The 22,351-nt window shown below is 37.5% G+C and overlaps 1 protein-coding gene across 5 annotated transcripts; it reads left to right on the top strand.

Annotated features, from left to right (window-relative positions):
• Window positions 1-36: 36 nt before the first annotated feature.
• On the top strand, window positions 37-17,431 carry UNC50 (unc-50 inner nuclear membrane RNA binding protein). Of its 5 annotated transcripts, none has more exons than XM_056806975.1 (7): window positions 37-329; window positions 3,317-3,600; window positions 4,175-4,295; window positions 11,983-12,122; window positions 12,208-12,309; window positions 13,865-13,880; window positions 17,085-17,205. In XM_056806975.1, the coding sequence occupies exons 1-7, from the start codon at window positions 37-39 to the stop codon at window positions 17,203-17,205; spliced, it is 1,077 nt and encodes a 358-aa protein (XP_056662953.1). The 5 variants fall into 5 exon arrangements, with proteins under 5 accessions (XP_056662953.1, XP_001363404.3, XP_007501158.1 ...); XM_007501096.2 differs by lacking the exon at window positions 13,865-13,880 and adding an exon at window positions 2,760-2,818 and having other exon boundaries at window positions 192-329; window positions 17,085-17,431; XM_056806974.1 differs by lacking the exons at window positions 37-329; window positions 13,865-13,880 and adding exons at window positions 443-618; window positions 2,760-2,818 and having other exon boundaries at window positions 17,085-17,431.
• Window positions 17,432-22,351: the final 4,920 nt, after the last annotated feature.

Here is a 22,351-nt window from a genome sequence, read left to right as displayed (position 1 = left end):
CCGGCAGGATCAACCTCCTTGACGCCAGCACCCGAGATGGCGGAGGGGGCGGAGGAGGGCGTTGGAGAGGAAGAGACAGGAAGTAGGGATAAGCTTTTTCCGGCGGCGGAGCCTCAGCCCCCGGAATCGAAAACTCCGAAAGCCCTCAGACAGGAAGCTCAGCGGAAGTGGGAGAAACACGTGATTTGTCTTGCTTTAGGAGTGACGAAGAGCAACTACGTAGCAGGAAGGAAAGGGAACCGGAGCCGGGGCGGGCGCCTGGCTCGGCTGCTGAACCGAGGTGGCGGGGGGGATTACGGATCTGGGCCGAGGCCCTTGCCAGGGTCCAGGTGAGAACTGAGGGTCCCCTTCTGCCCAGTTCCATCATCATTGCTCCTCCTCCGAGTCCACCCCGCGCACGCGCCCCAAAGTTCGATCGCCTTTCCTCCCGGCTTCCTCCGGTTCCTCGTCTCGCGACGTCACAAGGAGCCCCCGCGCCTGCCGAGCTCCTATCCCCTCGTCCCTAGTGGGGCCCGGAGACTCCTTGGGTCTGGCCGGAGGGTGGGGTCGGGTCGGGTCGTGGCGCCACTGCGGGAGGCTCCGAAAGCGTCATTAATAATTGGGCAGTGACTGGGCTCGGTTAGTCAGCCGAGGGGGGGGGGCGGGGCCTGCCAAGGAGGGGAGCGGGCTAGGGCCTGGGTTTGTAGATATGAGCTCCGGACAAATCCACAGTCAGCCACCTCCCACTCAGGTTCCGAGCCTGCGGACCGAGCTCGATGTGATAGGAGACGTGGCCTGGGTGCACTTATCTGGAGGGGGGTGGGGGACGTGGAAGCGGGTTGCGTGCGATGACACGCCCCCTTCTCTATCCCGGAGACTGGTGTACACCTTTCCCTGTTCTCTTGCTACCTGGCCTGGAGCAGGGTGGGATGATTTGGTGTGAAATTAGCTTAAAGTCAGAAAAGGGGTGGCTTGTTAACTGGCTTCCTCAACCTTCATCCCTTCCAGTGCTGGTCCTGTCCTTTTTTCCTGAGAACCTTCTCGTGTTGTGACTATAATCAGAGGGACCCGACTTTGAATCCCCTATTCCTTGTAAAAACAAGGGCAAGACCCTCCACCTCTCTGGACTTCAGTCTTGACTATAATATGAGACCACAAAGGTCCATTCTAATTCTTAAATTAACCTGTGATCCAGATTTTTCTTTCAAATCTCTACAACCCGTAGCCCTTCTTCATCTTTACCCAGGGCCAGGAGGGGTTGGCATACTTTAATTTTCAGACCCCTCCTCAACCACCATCATTCAGTTAACTTTCCTCTTTTAAAGTTTACTCCAGTTCGTCCATGTCAGTCTTCATTCTGAGTAAGCTCAATCTTTTTCTTCATTCTACCATTCCCCTCTCACCTTGACTCCTTTCCAAAACCCTAACCTCTACCTAAAGTCTTCATTGGCTAAACAGAAGTGTGTTTATGTCTTAGACATGGATAGTCTTGGTCTCAACCCCAAAACCCTCCTCCTCCCCTGAACTGAATTTGCTCTACGTTAAATAAAGGGTTCCTAGTTAGGACTTTGAATGTAAGGGTTAGATAAAAGTCACTTTGGTAAGTGATTTTATAGGGGCAGTACAGAAGCTAGAGTACAGATGATCAATGCTTATGACTACTATTATTTATATAATGCTTTTTACAAAGAGTTTTACCTAATTCTCTCATTTGAACTTCACAGCCAACCTGCAAAGTGAGTACTACAGGAATTATGCTCCTTATTTTGTAGATTAGGAAACTGAGGCTGAAAATTTAAATTGACTTGCCTATAATCACAAATATTTGGTAATTGCGGTAGGTGAATCTGTCTTCCTATCTCCAGCACTGAGAATTATATGTAAATCCAAAATGAGCGTCCCTGACACACTGTTATACCTCTAATGCCAGTTATGTATTATGTGATTTAGTTATTTTCCTGTATTAAACTGTCAGCTCCATAAGCACCTAAGTACTCTTTACATGATAGATATTAAATAAATGCTTTTTAGATTTTGGTAAAAGGTAGAAAAGACTCAGAGATTAACTCAGGTTATGCAACAAACATTAAGCATATGAAGAAGGCACAACCCCAGGTACTGGGGATACAAAAATTAAAAAATAAAACACCATGTTTTCAAGTTTACCTATCATAGAAAACACTTCCTATTATATTTAGACTATGTGTGAAGACTTGTGTTGATCAAACATAGTTGTATTTTGGACAACCATGATTCAATATTCCAAAGATTAAATGTGTAGATTAAGTATAGATTACTATTGATTCCAATATTAGTTTCCTGGATACTTGTGTATCATTTCTGTTTTGAATGAAACCAAAATTCTTTGGAAGGATATTCTTTGGAAGGATACTATAGTAGTAGTGAGAATGAAAGATTTAGAATAAACTGCAGTATTGTCATTTTTCCTGTTGACCAAGTTGGTTGGAAAATAGAATTAGGACTGGGTTTTTATATCCCTTACAATAATGTCAATGTGGTCATGTGTGGCAAGGCCATTTGGTTTGCTTATATAAGACCTCTTTGTCTTCCTTTCACTAAATGTAGATAATTTAAGAATTCAAATTTAGGTGGTAGTTTGTTTGTTAAACTTGCATGTTTTTACAAATTGCCAATATACCAGAAATTATTTTTTTTTAGTCCTTGAATTGCAGCCGCTTTAACATGTGTTGCTCCACTTAGGTACATTGAGCTCCTTTCTTGGCTCCTGCTTACAAGTTTTCTTCTCTTTTTTCCTCCAGCTTTATTATTGTGAAGTAATTGTCAACAGCTAGAAACAGAAGGAAATGGCTTTTTAAAAGTAAGAGACCTTGTGAAATTTGCAATGACAATAAGAAAAATAACTTGACAACTTAACCATGATTCTAAAGAGGAGGAAGAAATAGTACTAACAAAGTCAGAAAGTGGTTAAAATAGTTTTTTCTGGTCTGAGAAAACATTTGGTATTAGTGGACTAAATTAGCACGTGTGATACTGAGACATCTGAATATCCCCCCCCCCCCAAACAAAGGCCATAATGTAGTAATTTTCAGAGTGCTAATGACAAGGTAGATACAGTGTTATCAATATTTTTAAGAGCTACTCTAACTTAGGCTCACTAGTGATTTGTATTAACTACTGGGGCCTCCAGCCCAATGGCCAAACAGAATATGTCAGGACCCTTCTTTGAATATACACCACCAACCCTGCCTAGAATTTTCAAATAGCAATTTAAAGGGTACTGCCAGCAGAAAAAAGTTTGAATATTGATTAATATCATGCTGTTTTCTATAAGACAAATTAATTTTTTTTAATCCAGAAAGATGTTACCAACCACATCAATGAATTCCCGAATACAGGGAAATGGCGCCCTGAATTCCAGAGATGCAGCAAGGCACACAGCTGGAGCAAAACGCTACAAGTATCTTCGGAGGCTCTTCCGATTCAGGCAGATGGACTTTGAGTTTGCTGCCTGGCAGATGCTCTATCTTTTCACTTCCCCACAGAGAGTTTACAGAAACTTTCATTACCGAAAACAAACGAAAGATCAATGGGCAAGAGATGATCCTGCCTTCTTGGTATTGCTGAGTATTTGGCTCTGTGGTAAGTGTCTTATTATATATACGTTAAAATTTAATAATAAGTTTAACACTTCTGCTCAGAAGATTGATGATTGATCATGGAAGTTGTGCCTTTTAATGTGGAAGATCTGAATATGGATTGTGAACTTGAATTTGCTGATGCTTTCAAAAATAAACTTTTCTAGAGCTGTCAGAAGAATTATATTCCTTAACTTACATGAGATCAGATAATGTTTTCTTTTGAGTAAACTTGTCACATTTAATGCTTATTGGGCAAGGAACAATTGAATCTGGCCATTGTCTTGAAGTCCGCAATAACAAAATGGACTTTGAGTAATATTTTACTATGAAAAATATTAGCTTAGGAAATTCAACATACAAATGAAGCAGGAATTAAAATTTTGGAAGCACTAATGTAAAATTACATAAAGGGGCGTTACTGTGATTGTAGAATAAAGTTCTTGTTTATTGACATTGAGAACTTTTCTGTAAAGTTAATGCTGAATTACTGGATATATTGATTTTTTGCTTTAAGAGAATTATCTACAGTTAGAGATCAAAGAGTCTAATTCATGTATCTTTAATTTTATTTTCAGTTTCCACTATAGGATTTGGATTTGTCCTGGACATGGGATTTTTTGAAACGATAAAACTTCTTCTTTGGGTTGTGTTTATAGATTGTGTAGGTGTTGGCCTTTTAATATCAACTTTGATGTGGTAAGTACTGTGCATTTTTTTTCCAGGTACTGATATAGACCCTTTAGTCATTTGTTTCTGAAATACAGACAATGATAAAATTAAAATCAGAGGTCACAAACCTAATTTATTAGATTAGTTTAGGATAGTCAAGATTTCCTATTAACTATCTCATCCGTTCTGAGCATCTGTAAATAATCCAAGATATGGTCTATATTGTCAAAGAAGAGCCAAGAATTGAATCAAAACAATGATTAATAATTCAAACAAAATACCTAATTTTGCATGAATTTCCTGGTTAGCCTTCTTTTGCCTGGCACATTTGATAGTTTATCTACTGTAGGTGTATAATAGCTAAAATGTTAATTTTTTTTCCTTAAGGCTTTATCATTAATGAAACATATCTGAAAAGGAAAATAGTTAATTTTTGATGCCTTAAAAGGATGCACAGTGGTGTTTTACTAAAAAATTTTTCATTACTTGATTTTCTTGAATTAAAATGACTATTTCTTATTTTTATGCTACTTACATTTCCCAAAATATATTCCCTTATCTCTGACCCAGAATTCTGTCCCAATAAAAAAGAATCCAGGAAGAAGGAAAAAAAATCATTTTATTACAACTAAGCAGTACATCATCCAAATCTGAAGTAATAGAACTCCATACCATAGTCTCCTACCCCTAAGAAAGGTTAAGTGTCCTCTTTAGGCCCAAACTTAATCATTATATTTTGTTATTAAACAGGAAAAAGCTTGCTGTTAGGAATCTCACATTTTCATTTCTCACAAAACTTTTTTTATCTTGTGATCAGGTTTGTTCATTTGTTAATATTTTTAAAAGATGCTATTGGATAAGGCAGAGCAGTATAGAAAGAACACTGATCCTGAGTTGTTAAACTTTGAATCATATCTGAGTCCAAATCTCTGACTTTACCACTTATACCTGTGAGATATTTGGGCAAGTCACCTAACATCTTGGCCTTTAGTTTTCTTCAAAAAACAGTTTGGTAGAGGGGGCAACTGGATAGCTCAGTGGGAGAGCCAGGCCCAGAAATGGGAGGTCCCATGTTCAAATTTGGCCTCAGTCCTTCCCAACTGTGTAACCCTGGGCAAGTCACTTGACCCATACCACTCTTCTGCCTTGGAACCAATACACAGTATTCATTCCAAGATGGAAGGTAAGGGTTTAAAAAAACAAAACAAAACAGTTGTTGGAGCAGTGGATAGCATACCAGGCCTAGAATCAAGAACATTGAGTTAAAATTTGGGCTTATGTATGTATTAGCTCTGTGACCTTGAGCAAGTCACTTAATATACATTTGCCTCACTTTCCTCATCTGCCTTCCAGGGTTGTTGTCAGGATCAAATGAGATACAATCATTATTGCTATTTTTGTACATTTGACTCTAATCTAGCCAAACTTCCCTTCTTTCTTACCCTTCACGTTTCATCTCCCAGCTCTGTGCTCTCACTCAAGTTGTCCTCCTTGCCTGAAATGTACTCCCCTTTTTGCATCTGCTTCTTGGAAGTCCTAGTTTTTTTCAAGTTCAGTTCAAATGGTGTCTCTTACATGAAGTCTCTCCTGATATCCCCAGCTGCTAGAACTTCACATACCCAAATTACCTTATTTTTTTTTGTCTATATTTTGTATGTACTTGTATATGTATCTATTTTGGCTATAAAATATAAGCTTCTCAAGAGTAGAGAATGTTTCATTTTTATCTTTCTATCTAGAGTCACCGGCACATAGTTGTGTAATAAATATTGGCTGATTGATTAAGCAATTCTTATAAACATTCTGCATTAATTATGCTTCATCTTTCTTTTTAAACACCCTTACCTTTCATCTTAGAATCAATACTAAGTATTAGTTCCAAGGCAAAAAAGAGGTAAAGGCAAGGCAATTGAAGTTAAGTGATTTGCCCAGGGTTGCACAGCTGGGAAGTGTCTGAGGCTAAATTTGAACCTCAGACTCTTGTCTCTAGACCTAGCTCTCAATCCATTGGGCCACCCAGCTGCCCCTAGACTTTATTTATATTTTTACCAATTACATGTAATAACAAATTTCCACAAAAGTTTTCCCAAGTTATATGATTGAACTTATCTTCCTCTCTCTCTCCCCTTCCCCCTCTTGTCCCTACACTTAAAAATCAAAAGTCAGAGTACTCCTTATAACTTTCCTGACCCTCCCACAGAAGCCATAAGAAAGGCTTGAGCTGATGGACGAGGGAAAGAATTATGAAAGTGATTTTTTTTAATTTTTGAAAATTTTATTAAATTAGATGATTTAGAATATTTTTCCATGGTTACAAGACTCATGTTCTTTCCCTTCCCTTCCCCTACCCCCCTCCTGTATCTGACACGCAATTCCACTGGGTTTAACATGTGTCATTGATCAAGACCTATTGCCATATTATTATTTGCACTAGGGCAATTATTTAGAGTCTACATTCCCAATGACATCCCCATCAAACCATGTGATCAAACAGTTTTTCTTCTGTTTCTTTTTTAAAGGATAATTTTAGCGTTGTGACCTAAACTATATTAGTTATTTGTTGCCATGGGATATCCCAAATAAAATACCCAAGACAGCTGGAAATTTATGGTGATTTAAAGGAAAGGTGGAAAATTAGAGGCTTTAGGAAGATAAGGTTTTGGAGAGTAAAGGAGGAAGGAGTCAGCCTGAACTCCAAGAGGGCTCAGCCAAGATGCCTGAACCTGAATTAGCTCAAGGGCAAACTCGCCGCCAAAACCGAGACAAATAGCTGCCACCATGCCAAGATGTCGGAATGCTTAGCACGCTTCCAGCTGGAGCCACATCTCTGGGGAAAGAGGAATCTTTGGGTTCATTTTAGACTATCTTGCTGAGATCACTTACCCCAAGTCTATCCCACGGATCCTACCTTCTATCTTTTAGCCAGTACCATATTGTTTTGATGACCACTGCTTTATAGCACAGTTTAAGATCTGGAATGCTAGGTCACATTATTTCCCTTAATATCCTTGATCTTTTGTTCTTCCAAATAAACTTTGCTATTTTTTTAATTTGGTAAAAAAGTTTTTTGGTAGTTTGATGGGTATGGCACTAAATAAGTAAATCAGTTTGGGTAGGATTGTCATTTTTATTATGTTAACCCATCCTACCCAGGAACAATTAATGTTTTTCCAGTTATTTAGATCTAGTTTTAATTGTGTGGAGAGTGTTTTGTAGTTGTGTTCGCATAGTTCCTGTATTTGTCTTGGCGATGTTTTACATTGTCTATGGTGATTTTTAAAGGGAATTTCTCTTTTAAGTTGGAAGTATATAGAAATGCTGATGATTTATGTGGGTTTATTTTGTATCCTGCAACTTTGCTAAAGTTGTTGATTATTTTTGTTAGCTTTTTAATTGATTCTCTAGGATTCTTTAAGTAGACCATATAAAGGTGATTTTTCAGGGGGTAGGGAGAGTAGCATTAGAATTGTGAAGAAGGCCTGAGACTGAATTTGGGATTGGAAAATTTGGGAATGCTTGAAAAATTGACAACAGAAGGACCTGGAGATGGAAGTGAAAAGAAGACTGACAGCTTTTAAGTTGAAGATTTGCATAGGAACCTACTAGCAAAGATGACTAGGGATTGTTGTAACTACTGCTGTGAAGATAAGGAGGAAATTTGAAATGAGCTATACAGAGTGCAGTATTTGCATTTCTTCCACTGCCAGGTGATATCTCAGTTTGCAGTGTAAGTAGTTTCTTTTGGGAAGAAAGGTAAAGGGGATTGAGGAACACCTTTAATTTTGGGTTATCAGGAAGAATGAAATGTTCCTTTAAAAGAAAAAGAAGAAGAATGGCTTATATGTGAGACAAGAAAAGGAAATTAGGCAGCAGAGAGTAATTGTGCCTGGTGTCAGGAAACTGGAGTGTGGAAGGATGGGCATTCTAGGGAGAAAGACAGCAGTAAACCCTTTTCACTATCAAGGAAGGACTGACTGCTGGATAGATATGAGTGGGATTTTTGGAAGGGGTACCACTCAATCTTAAAATCTGTGATAGAGAAGAGAAGCCAGAGATAACTTAACATGTGACTAATTTTACTGGGAGGGGAGAGGGTACATATTTCAAGGGGTTTAGAGAAGGAAGATTAGGATCCTATGAACTAAAAGTTTATAGAAGAAGTCAGCTTAGGAAACATGGGAAGCTCTCAAAAATGAAATTTTGAAGACATTAAGAATTCTGATGAGGAAACTGAAAGATTGAAACCAGCTTCAATCTTTAACAGGCATGTGGAGAAGATGGAAATAAGGATAGGCAATTGAGTATGATTATTCAAATTTAGCAGGTCTGATGAGAGGAGTGTCAGTAGTATTAAAGTTCAGAGTAAACTGAGACTGGCAAGGAAGATTAATAAAAAAGATTTTTTTTTAAAGCTTATATTAGAGAAAAACATTAATGACCAAAAAAAGCCTTAATTGACACCACTGCCCTGAGCCTCCTCTCCCCTCTGATTGGATGGTAGAGTACCAAACATTCCTTCCTTTGTAAAGGGCAAAAACTAACTTCTCATCTCATTTTATTTTGTATCTGCTGCTCTGCCTAGTTTATACTTTTATAACAGGATGCCCCCTCCTACCTTAGCATTTTCCCCAGTCTCTTTCTCATTTTCTTTTTTTGAGTTGTTTTAGATTGCAAGCTCCTTGAGGGCAGAAACTCTCTTTATTAATTGTACCTCCAGTGTTAGCACAGCATATAATAGGCACCTAATAAATGTTTATTCAATTGGATATGATGATGTATTTTTTTCTGCCACAGAAAATGATTGGATTAGAAACCTCAAAACAAAAATGACCCAAGCACAAGTTTAATGTCAGGGCAAGTAGAGGATTGTAGACAAACACCTAAGGTAGTGTTCAGCCAAAGGTTATAAGGAATAGTCAGCCAGAGAATACAATTTAAAAGGTTCAGCAAATAGAGAAGTCAATAAGCATTTTTTAGGCTCTGGGGATATAAATAAAGCCAAAACAACAACAACAACAAAATCCAAACTTCTGGGAGCTCAGTCTACTGGGAAAAAGATAAATTGGAGATAATCACGGAGAGGAGGCGGATCTGGAAAAGTTTTTTATAGAAAGTAGAATTTCAGGTCTGACATAAAGGAAACTTCTTTCAAAGATATTTTCTCTTAATATTTAGTATTTTCCTTGGTTTGGTGATTGCTCTGAGATTAGGCTCTTCCTGAGTCCTTGTTCTACTAAGTCACCCCTTATGTTGGACTTTTCCTGGGGCCTTTTCCCTTCTTTCTTACTTCTGGGCTTCAGGGTTGCTGTGGCTACTGACACAGGTATGGTGATCCTTTTTTTGCCATAGAGCTTGAAGCTTCCTTTTGCCTAAGGTTCTTCCTGAGGACCTCCCTCCTCTGGAGCAGACATTGTCCCTTTCCTGGTAAACTATCATGGGTTGTCTCATCTTGTCTTAGTTAATTTTGAGCCCTTCATCCTAGCTACCCACCTTATTGCAGAACCCTCGTTACATTTAAGCTACTTTACCTACTGCTTTGGAAGTACCCTGACTTATCTATTTCTGGATCCCTGAAGGATTCAGGCTGTCCTCTGTGCCTTCAGTCTGGATGGAATAGTCTATGATAATTGTTTAGATTCCACCAGTTAATGATGCATTTTAAAGTTTTATTGGGGTGTTTGTGGGAATTCTGAATTCTTCTATGTCCTAATTTGAAGCCATTTTCCTTCAGTCTTCCTGAAACCAAGATACAGAGACACAAGTGTATAAATATGTGCATAAGTTCATCTTTCTATCACTTATACATATATTTCAGTCTGGAAGACATACATAGGAATATCAAGAATAAGTCGTGTTGGAGAGATTGCTAGTGGAGTTAACTGATACAACCATTCTGGAAAGCATTCTGTATGAACAGGAAGTTCTCCAGGGAAGGAACCCAGGCTATTTATAACCATATGAAAAAAGTGCTTCAAAAGTCACTATTAATGAAAGAAATCTCAATTAAAATAACTTATTCATCATGTTCATCATAGTATAGTAATACTCTTATTACATTCATGTACAACAATTAAGACATTTCCCAGTGGGCATCTATTTCATGTCCAGTTCTTTGCTACCACAAAAGGTGTTGCTTTAAATATTTTGTGTTACCTGGGATCTGTCCTTTGGTCATTGACTTTGTTAGGGTATAAGCCTAGCAGTGGAATCTCTTGAATCAAAGGGTTTAAATATTTTAGGCACTAAATTTGCCTTATCTCTCTAATGTGAGCAATTTTTAAAACTGTAATAAATGAAAGTAAGATTATTAAATGTAATATTAATTAAAATATTGTGGTTACTGTTATAAAATTAACTCTCAAGTCAGGAGTCTGTTAGTAACTCTTGACAATGTAATTTTAATTAAAGATAATGGAGATATAGGAAGGAAAAAAAAGAAATGTAGGAGGGGGACAGAAAATGTCACCTATCTAGAAAAATACCCTAAGCCGAAATATGAAGCCTGCTAATCTGCTTAAGCCTGAGCACAGAGAGAGCTAGAGAGACAGAGACAGAGAGAGAGCAATCCACTCCACACCTTTTATCCTCTGTGCCCCAGTTCTCTCAACCTACTCACTCAAAATGGGATAAAATGGGATGCGGGGTAGTAGGACAGATTAAGGGAATGGCGAGCCTGGGGAGTGGACTTTATCTACACAAAACCCTTACCTTCAATCTTGGTATATAACCTATACTAGGTATAGGTTCCAAGGCAAAAGATCAGTAAGGACTAGGTAGTGGGGAACTGACTTGTTTAGGGTCACAGCTAGGAATTATCTGAGGACAGATTTGAACTTAGGACCTCTCATCTCTAGTTCTGGCTTTCAATCCACTGAGCCACCCAGCTGCCCCCAATATGACCTATTCTTGCCTTTTTGTCATCTTTGCTAATTTTCTGGGTGTGGGATAAAATTTCAGGGTTGTTCTGATTTGCATTTCTCTTTCTGTTAGTCATTTGTCGCATTCTTCCATATTCTTCTTTATAGCTTCCTATTCTTTTTGGGAACTGTTTTCATATCCCTGACTCTTTTTTATTTTTTATTTTTCTGTAAGTGGTATTTGACCTCTTATAGTTCTGTTGATTGTCTTTGTACAGAAGACAGATGATGGAGATTTCTTTCCATAGACATGTTTGTTTATGCAAAAAAAACTTCATTTTTAATCTGATCAAAATTATCTCTTTTCTTTTGTAATTGTCTTTTTTCTTTGTTTAGTTAAGAATTTATCCCCCATCTATAATCTGAAAAAATGACCTCATGTTTGGATGATCATATTACTTCCCCCAGTTGCTAATGTTAGTCCTATCTCCATTCTCAAATTATCATCTTTACATGTTGAAGATAGATACTTTTGCAGAGCTTTACATAGATACTTAATAAATATTTATTGGTTCAACAATTAGTAGCCTTATATGCTATAGTAGCATATATATAATAATATGCTATGTCTACTTATGAATGAAGACAAAAATGTTCCGAGAGAAAAATAGAAACAAGCTATTCCTGTGTAATTAAAATGCTGCCTTCTCTTATTTATTATGTTTCCTTTGTTTTCAAAGTATTGAGTTCGTGATAGCCAGGCCATTGTCTTCTTGTATATTTATATCACTTGTCACTTTATGACATCATTTCATATTTTTATATTGCCTAATTCTTTTGAATTTCTATTCCATTAGGTTTATCTCTAACAAGTACTTGGTGAAGCGACAGAGCAGGGACTATGATGTAGAATGGGGATATGCTTTTGATGTTCATTTGAATGCTTTTTATCCACTGCTTGTCATTTTGCATTTTATCCAGCTTTTTTTCATTAACTGTAAGTAGCAAATCAATTTCAAAATTATATTCTGTCATCTTTATTGTACATAATAGTAAGGAATTATTTTTTTCTTTCCTTACAGATGTTATCATGACAGATACATTTATTGGCTATTTTGTTGGAAATACATTATGGTTGATTGCCGTTGGTTATTATATCTATGTAACATTCCTAGGATACAGTGGTAAGTATAATCAAGAGTTGAAGTTTATATAAATACCTGCTGTTAGAAAGCAAAGAGGAAGCTAGGTGACTCAGTGGATAGAGAGCCAGACCTGGAGTCAGGAGGACCTGGGTTCAAATATGGCCTCAGACACTTCCTAACTGTGTGACCCTGTGTAAGTCAGTTAACCCTGTTTGTGTAGTTTTTGCCAAGACAGAAAGTAAGGGCTTTAAAAAAAAAAAGGCAAGGAATAAAACTACATAGTTTATTGTCTTCCAACATTCATCACTTTACAGATGAATTGCAATAACTTTATAGCATTTTTCTCACCCAAATGTTAACTATTTGCTCTATCTAGCTGAAGCCATTCATATATGTATTTGGTTGCCTGGAATTTACTCCTATTAAATTCTGCGTTCTTTAATTCAATTGATATCTATTTAACATACTCAGTAAATAAAGATTCTCCATGGGTCTTCATCTCGGGAAGCCAAAAAAAAAATAGAGAAATCCTAAAACCAACTTTTGTGTTTATACAAAGGGCTGTTTGGGAAGGTTAAAATTACTGATACAACCTTGTCTGTCTGGAATTTGTTAATTTTTTTTTTAAATTAAAACATTTTTTTTGTTAACATTATTTTATTTGGTCATTTCCGAGCATTATTCATTGGAGACAAAGATCATTCCCCCCCCCATCCCATAGCTGACATTCCACTGGGTATCACAAGTGTTCTTGATTTGAACCCATTTCCATGTTGTTGGTGTTTGCACCAGAGTGTTCATTTAGAGTCTCTCAGTCATATCCCCTCCACCCCTGTAGTCTAGCAGTTGCTTTTCATCGGTGTTTTTACTCCCACCGTTTGTCCTCTGCTTGTGGATAGTGTTTTTTCTCCTAGATGCCTGCAGATTATTCAGGGACATTGCATTGCCACTAAGGGAGAAGTCCATTACGTTCGATTGTACCACAGAATATCAGTCTCTGTGTACAATGTTCTCCTGGTTCTGCTCCTCTCGCTCTGCATCACTTCCTGGAGGTTGTTCCAGTCTCCATGGAATTCCTCCACTTTATTATTCCTTTGAGCACAATAGTATTCCATCACCAACATATACCACAATTTGTTCAGCCATTCCCCAATTGAAGGGCATCCCCTCATTTTCCAAGTTTTTGCCACCACAAAGCGCAGCTGTGAATATTCTTGTACAAGTCTTTTTCCTTATTATCTCTTTGGGGGGTACAAACTCAGCAGTGCTATGGCTGGATCAAAGGGCAGACAGTCTTTTATCGCCCTTTGGGCATAGTTCCAAATTGCCCTCCAGAATGGTTGAATCAATTCACAACTCCACCAGCAATGAATTAGTGTCCCTACTTTGCCACATCCCCTCCAGCATTCAGTACTTTCCATAGCTGTTATGTTAGCCAATCTGCTAGGTGTGAGGTGATACCTCAGAGTTGCTTTGATTTGCATCTCTCTGATTATAAGAGATTGAGAACACTTTCTCATGTGCTTATTAATAGTTTTGATTTCTTTATCTGAAAACTGCCTATTCATGTCCCTTGCCCATTTATCAATTGGAGAATGGCTTGATTTTTTGTACAATTGATTTAGCTATTTGTAAATTTGAGTAATTAAACCTTTGTCTGAGGTTTTTATGAGGATTATTTCCCAATTTGTTGCTTTCCTGGAATTTGTTAATTTGTAAAGCCTGAGAAACAAAGGACTTTTTTTTTTTTAGAAAAATATGTTGACTTTCTCTGAGAACCGTAAAGTTTCTATATTAGTAACACTAAAAAAATTACTAGAATTTGTTTGGGGGCATTGATTATATCTTTCTACTTAAGAAAAATTATTAATTGAATTAATATATTAATATTAATTGAATTAATTCTTTGCTGATTCTTTGTGGTTTTCTGGGTCATGTCAGTAAATAGAAGTAATTTTTGTTTTAATATCTTTAATATCTCTTAGTGCTATAATGTTTTTAGAACTTTGTCAACTAACTGGTAAAAAGGAGCATCCTCTTTTAATCCTGGATTTGTGGGTAAAGCTCCTAATATTCTCCCATTGCAAAAACATTAGGTTTGGATCTTTATAGATATACTTTGTCTTAAAAATTACCCTTCTGTACCTAGGCTTTGTAGGTATTGTTAGAATTTGTAGTAGATAGCATTCTAATTTTTACCTGAAGTTCAGTGTGTCTCTACCTTATTTTACTGGCCGTGGTTGCTTTTAAAAATATCTCCATTTTTTTGGTACTTTCAGGATGTTTATTTATAGTATAGCATAGCACTATGTTTTTGTAATTTCTTAACTGGCTTAGGTTTAGTGGCTGTTCTGAAATAATAACCCTTTTTATCTTTGCTTTTGTAAGGGCCCAAATGTAAGGGGTTAAAATTAAAGGGTTGGACTAAATTATTTAAGAGTATGATTGCCAGCAATTACTACTCAATTCCAAGTGATTTTTTTTATGATAATTTATTTACAAAAGGAGAAACAGTGAAAGTAAGAAAATCCCAGTCAGAACCAAGCAGGGCTTAAGAGGCCCAGCAAAGGGGGCCCAGAGGTAAATTAATGAATAATTTTAGCCATGAGACCTCCTCCAAGATGAGGGGCCTCTCCAGAGGCTAGTACCTCTAGGAAAGCTAAGGAAAGGAGTCAGCCTTTTTCACTCACCCACGTGGTAGTCCTAATAGAAGCAGTCCTCGGCTAGAGCTCCTCCAAGGTCAAGCTGAAGGTGAAAGAGCTGGTCATGGAAGTTCTTGGCATTTTTAAAGACTGTTCCTTTTCGTCACTTCCTGTGCCTTCCTTCCATTTTACATGGACCAATTACAGCTAAAGCTTTGCTTAGGACTGCCCACAGGGCAGTCAGTGGGTTCTGATTCATCACCCACTTTTACACATGTGGGTCACAGACCTTCCCCCACTTAAGGATAAGTGTGGTGTATTTGTTTCTGATGAGTAATTCTAAAAAATGGGCAGGGGAGAGTTAATCCCATCTTCACACTTCCTTTTAGTCTCAGGACTCTTGAATGGTTATCAGAATTGTAGACACAGACAATTTGAGTTTCAAGATATATATTAGGAAAGTTTTTGCTTTATGGACAAAGACAAAGTACTGTGCTAAGGAAACATAGTTTCACTCAGTCCCTGAACTGAAGTGGCTCTTTTTTAAGCAATTAAAAAAAATTTAATAACACATTTCCACATAAGTTTTCTAACGTTATATGATCCATTTTGTCTCCCTCCATTCTTCCATCTCCCCTCTTGGAGCTGACAAACAATTCAATCTGGATTATACATGAATTATCACACAAAGCATTTCCATATTATTCATTAAATGAATAATCTTATAAAACCCAAACCCCAAAATATATACCCAGATAAACAAGGGTTAAATCATATTTTCATCTGCATTTCTACTCCAGTAGTTCTTTCTCTGGAGGTAGATAGCATTCTTTGTCCCAAGTCCCTCAGAATTGTCCTGCATCATTGTATTGCTAGTAATAGCAAAGTCTATCACATTTGATCATTCTGCAATATTTCAGTAACTGTGTATGATGTTCTCCTGGTTCTGTGCATTTTACTCTGCATCAGTTCACATAGATCTTTCCAGATCTTTCTGAAATCCCTCCAGTTCATCATTCCTTATAGCACAATAGTATTCCATCACTATCACATGCCACAGTTTGTTCAGCCATTCTTCAATTAAGGGACATCTCTGAGTTTCCAGTTCTCTGCCACCACAAAAAGAGCAGCTATTACTATGTTTATACAAACAGGTTCTTTACCATTTCAAGGACCTCTTTTATAATTGGAAGAGATAACATCTAAGGGAGAATTCAGGCTGCCTGTTGGTAGTTAAAAGGGTCTGAAAGTCCTAAGTATTCTAAGGCAGGTCTGGTGACCAGGTCCAGGAGTCCTAATTACACTGAATGGCAAGGAGCTTGGAGAGAACTGACTCATCACCACAGGGAAGATGGGAGTGGGGTAGAGTCTTGGCATTCCCTTTAGATGACGCGCAGGGGAGGGTGGGAGAGGAGGTGGTCAGTGTCAAACCAGGAAACTTTTTTCATGTAAAAGTATGAAATTTAGCAGGTACTCCCAATACTCTTCCTTATATTTAGAATATCTTCTGTTATTTTTAAATATCTTACTAATACTTTTTCTTTTGCATTACTATCCCTATCCCCATTATATATTTCCTTACAAATTTTCTCTGAAAATAAAAGCTCTCCCTTGAAATATAGTTCAGCAACAAATGTGAATATACCATTAGTCATGACTAGATATGTATGTGTCAGGCTTCTTGAGTCTTTTGCAGAACGTTATTAAGACCATATATTAAGCCATTGTCTGATTATAAGGATATCCACTTTGTTTCTAGTTCTTTATTACTAAAAATATTGCTGTAAATATTTTTATGCACATGAGGCCTCTCCTTGGATTTCTTTGTAGTATATTTGTAGTAGTGATATTTCTGGGCCCAAAGGGTACGTACAGGTTTTTGGTTGTACTTCCAGATTCCTTTCCAGAATGGTTAAACCAAATTCACTGTTCTGCTGTCAGTTTGTTCCTCTGACAGCATCCCCCCACTGTGACCATCTTTGCCCATCTGAGTGAGAGGTAGAAACTCAGTGGTTTTAATTTGCATTTTTTCTTATTTATGATTTGGAGCATTTTTATATGTTAACAAAAGATGTTTTTATACAACCCAAACTAACGTTTAAGATTTGTATTAAAGAGTTAATATTTTATTCACTTTCTTTGTTTATCTACATTTGTTTCCTTGCTTTACAGCACTGCCATTTTTGAAAAACACAGTAATTCTTTTGTATCCATTCGCACCTCTCATTCTGCTCTACGGATTGTCGTTGGCACTGGGATGGAATTTCACTCACACACTCTGCTCTTTCTATAAGTATAGAGTGAAATAAAAAATGTGACTGTTAATTGTCAACTGTATTGTTAAAGTGGCTGAGATTTCTTGTAAAAAGTGTAAATAAATTTTAATTGTAGATATCTTTAAAAATGTAAAGTTTTTGTGAATTTTTGAAAATATTTACAACTTCATGTTGACTTCACTCAGTACATCCTTTAAAACCATGAAGTGTACATTTGTGTAATAAATATTTTTAAACCAAGTATATAAGCCTTTTTAGTTTTGACTAAGCACTAATTTAAAGTTATTCTTTGAAAGCATTTTGATTTTTAACCTTGCTTTAACAGTAATATCCATACTATAGAATTTCAAGGATCCTTAATTTTATTGATCTATCCACTGACAAAGCATTAAGGCATGAACTCTTCCTTTATAGGCAATGAGATCAAAATATTTTCCTTAATGTTTTTCATGACCAGAAAAATTAATAACCTGGTGGCTTAATCCTTGGTTTTGAGCCTCAAGTGTTGCAGACTAGACCAGCCTGTGAAAAACAGATATATTACTTGTTTACTTCAAGACTTTTTAGCTTAAGGGAAGGCAGGTTAAGACTTGTACTCTGCTGGCATGGCCTTCCAGAAACCAGTTAACAATATGCCTGCCACAAGGCATTAAAACAGGTACATAAAACTTCATTGTTCAGTAAAGGCCAAATACTATTTCCTTAGGAATTGGTGCTTTCTAATGAATGCAGCTAAGCCCAGCAACACTTAGCCTGACCTCTTTGGAATGGCTTATGTGGCCTACTAGCTCTGGCAGTTTGGGTGGCATCTTAGATCATTCCTTTGTATATGAGGGGAAACACCTGTCCTGAATACTTTAGAATGTTTAAATTTTTAAAGTATGTTATATAAGAAATTGATTGTTGTAATAGCAATAATTATTCTTTTTTTCTGTCTAGTAAGGTGATTAATTTCAGCAAGGTAATCAACTTTTTAAAGTCAAGAAGCCTTTTCCCCTCTGCCACTTGCCATGTGACCTTGGGCAAGCCATTTAACCTCTGTGCCTCAGCTTCCTCTTCTGTAAAATAAGAGGGTTGGACATCTTTGAGGAATCATGAAGAATAGGAAACGTACATGGGACTGAGGACAGGTAAAAGTCTTAGTAGATTCTTCAAATTATTTGGTGGTGACCATGAATTTAATTCCTGATGAAACTCAAATAGCTTATATTGTTAAAGAATGGGTAGTAAACACGTTACAGGAGGAGATACAAAGTAGCATTATTTCATTAAATGCATATCATGTTAGACATTGTTTTATGTAAAGTATTACCAGACTGATAGATCAGAGTGATAGTGTTGTGATATCTGCATTGTAGCAAGGTGTTTTTTAAAAATAAATGCCACATAGACAATATACTTGTGACAAGATAGAGAGATGTGGGTAATTATATTTGTACATTGGGGGACACACACACACATACACGAACACACACGGGTTCAGGACATAATTGGAAAAACTGAAAGAGCGGTTAAATTGTTATGAATCCGTGCCACACTGGATGGTCTTGAGTGGAATGTTATGGGGATTCATGTTTGATATTTTTATCACAAAATGTTTTCAATAAACATCAAATGTCTACTATTTGTAAGGACTAGTAGGTACTGGGAATACAAAAAGGATCATAGATTTAGGGACCTTTGAGACCATTGAGTCTAAAAGTTCCTTTCATTTACAGATGAGGAAAACAGGCTCAGCAAGGCTAAGTGACTTGCTCTTGGTCATAAGAGCTGGTCAGGGTCCAGCCTTCTCTTCACTCTAACCTGTTTTCATAGTCCCTATTCTGAAGAAGTTTAAAGTTTGCAAAGTCATGAGAGTAAAGGACAAAGGACAGATTCTAACAAAATGCTCTAGGAAAATGTAAGGAGGGAGAGAACATTTGATAGCATGCGTATTAAAACATACAATACTACAAAACTAGGAGGTTCAGCCAGTGTGCTTGAAGACAGAATTGGGATCCAAAAAATATTGAATTTCTTTTCTTTCTACTAAGACATCTATCACCCAAACTCATGTTCTCTCCTACCTCTTGCTTGGACTGTTACTGGATTGTTGGTCTTCCTGTCACCACTCTTCAATTTATCCTCTCAAGCTGCAAAATTTCAATGGCACAGATCTGATGATCATTTCTCTGTTCAAAAACTTTTAGTGGTTCTCTGTTGCCTCTAGAATAAAATACAAATGTCTTAGCCTGGCATTTAAAGCCTGTCAGAATCTAATGTCAACCTAGCTTTCCAGTCCTGTTTGACACTACTGCCTTTCATGTACTTTTACGTTCCAACCACAGGGGATTAGATAAAGGCTTCCTTTTCCTGAGTGTGTTCACCAACTCAGCATTTAAGTGGTTGTCCCTCCTAGTCCTCTCAAGGCTTAGCTGAGGTGCCCCCTTCAAAGGCTATACCCAGTATCCCTGCATTTGACTTCTCTCACCGCTGACCTACTTGAGAACCTTTCAGCACTGGCTTAACTTTTGTCCCCCCATTCCCTAGTTAGGGTTCTCTTGGAGGGAAGAGAAGAGCTGATTTTTAATTTCTACCCCTGGCCCGTGGCACTGTAGCACTATGCTTTGAGTATGGCCAGTTACTATTTGTATCTTAACAAATCCTCACTTGGGTTTTAAAAGTCAACTCTAGAATGCAGGAGATGTGGCCAGACAGCGACTCATGTGAGAGACCTTAGGGAACTGCAAGGTCAGTGTGTGTTAACTGTTCTTTGGCATCCCAAATAACGAATAGAGTTTTAGTTGGTATTACTATAAAGATACATATTGTTCAGGGATGGCGGTGGAGAAAAAGGAGTGTAGATAGGTGTGTAATTACAATTCTCAGCACCCCCCTTTCCTTCTCACGTCATGTGCTAATGTAGGGAGGATATAAATTTTGTGTAACCCCCACCCTCACCTCTTCCTGTGCTCAGGCTTGGTGCAGGTGGCATGAGGTGAGAGCCAAGAGTTTTGCTCATATGGTTTTAATTTTGTTAGATAATTAGTTTTTTAGCTTCTATTCCTTTTTATTCCTTCTACTATAAGTTATTATTAATAAACTTTATAAAATATAATTTTTGGAGTGTTGGATATTAATTTAAATCCTATATAGGGATTGGATTTATGGTCTTCTGGGTGCCTTCCATTTCTGAGCCTGTGATTCTTGCTCTCAGACCATTTATTGAAGATGGTGACTAGATCTGAATATCACATATTATTAGGAAGGACTTTTATATGCTGTAGTGCACATTGGAAGGAGTTGGGATCATGCTGAGAATTGAACCTGGAAAAAGAAAATGTGTGTGGGGGGTATTATGGCCCTTTTCTTATCAGATGAAAAGGAGCTATCATTTAGTATAACCCTAACCAAAGCCTGAATCCTAGCTTCATCTACCTCATTTTATACACTCTATGTTTAATTAATGAATCTTATGATTATATTAACTATTTTGGGTGCCATTATCTCTCTTTAGAAGCCTCCTAAAACTCCTTATTTGAAATATTTTATGGAGAGACTAGAGTGATTCTACTTATGGGCAAAACTGTTAACTTGACCAATAAGGGACATCATCAGGTCATCTGGGTCAGGATCTATGAATGACCTGAACATTTCAGGTGGCAGGATGGTTTCTGAAATAGGAATAGACAGAATTTTGACATGTGGCCATGGGTAATGGAACCAGAGATCATGGTGCCCAGTCAAGAACGTATTTCATTTATTACATATGGGCAGCTGGGTGCAGTGATAATAATGGGCTTGGAGTCAGGAAAACCTGAGTTCATAACTTCCCTAGAGATACCCTTAGTAGTTTTGTGACCTTGAGCAAGTAACTTGGTCTCTATTTCCTCATCTGTAAAATTAGAATAATTAAACCTACGTTAGAGTGTAATGAAGATGAACTTATTCAGCACAGTAAATGAAAAAGTAAAATTTTGTGTACATCAAAAAATTGGTCTTGATTTACTAGGGGCACAATTGTCAGAAGCACGAGGTAAGGATAAGGCGCTTTCAAGGTCGGTCAATTCAGAAGGGTCTAAAACCATGAGCATGCATGAAGGACCAGAGACACTGCCATATCATTTAGTACCCGAAAGTCCAAAGACAACTTAATGGCAGATTTGATGGACACTGGAGGAATACATTGGTCTGCTGTTAACAACCTAAACCTAACCTTGCTTCTAATTCCTATATAGTTGGGGCTAAAATTTTTTAAAATATCAACTGTATCAGCTACTTTGGTTTCTTCAGGATAGGAAATATTTTTGGAAAAGCACATTCCTGATTATAATTTTAAGTGCTAAGAAAAGATAAGATGGAGCAGTTGGAGTGTGCTAAGAGACTTGGTGCCCATTTTAACATTTAAGTAACAATTGAATGAAGTTGATGCATGTTAAAGATTTAAAGATTTAGAAGTCTTTTCCTTGCCATTTAAAAATTCTTGTTTGGTCAGTGGATTGACAACCAGGCCCAGGGACGGGAAGTCCTTGGTTCAAATCTGGCTTTAGACACTTCCTAGCTGTGTGACCCTGGGCAAGTCACTTAACCCCCTCTGCCTAGCCCTTACTGCTCTTCTGCCTTAGAACCAATACCCAGTATTGATTCTAAGAAAGAAAGGAAGAGGTTAAAAAAAAATTAAAAATTCTTGTTTGTCTTATTGTGTCTTATCTACTGGTAGGAAACTTCTTTAAAAGTACCTTATTTTACTAGCAGAGTAAGGGAGAATGGGTGAGACTCTATACTTGGATAAGGAACTTGGGAAGGGAGAAGCCCAGTTGGAAGATAGGGTGGTAATGGCAGCAGGGAAAGCAAGAACATCAGGCAGCTCTTGAAAACTTTGACAGGAGAGCAAATGGACCTGGTATTAGTGTTACCTGAAGAATCTGAACTAATAGGAAGCATCTGTTCTTCTACACTATGCTTTACAGGGCTGAGTAAAATCAAAGAACTTGATGTTGAGGAGGCACTGCTAGAAAATTAAGAATCTCTGCTTTTGGAGGGTCCCCTTTTTTGTTTGACACAAAAATAAGATTAATGATGGTCACTATTGGAGGATGGAGTTGATAAATGGAGTGTTTTGAATCTTCATTACCTTGCTCTCCACCCAAAGAACATCTTTAGTATATGTACATTGTAATGCAC

The sequence above is a fragment of the Monodelphis domestica genome, chromosome 8 (genome assembly GCF_027887165.1).
Source record: "Monodelphis domestica isolate mMonDom1 chromosome 8, mMonDom1.pri, whole genome shotgun sequence".
NCBI classification, from domain to species: domain Eukaryota; kingdom Metazoa; phylum Chordata; class Mammalia; order Didelphimorphia; family Didelphidae; genus Monodelphis; species Monodelphis domestica.
This window is presented reverse-complemented; position numbering and strand designations above follow the sequence as displayed.

Bases quoted from the DNA above. Each gene is read 5' to 3' on its own strand.
- UNC50 (XM_001363367.5), top strand. From the start codon at position 37: ATGGCGGAGGGGGCGGAGGAGGGCGTTGGAGAGGAAGAGACAGGAAGT. The intron at 330-3,316 runs GTGAGAACTGAG...TTTTTAATCCAG, and splicing joins AGGCCCTTGCCAGGGTCCAG to AAAGATGTTACCAACCACAT. The intron at 3,601-4,174 runs GTAAGTGTCTTA...TTTTATTTTCAG, and splicing joins GCTGAGTATTTGGCTCTGTG to TTTCCACTATAGGATTTGGA.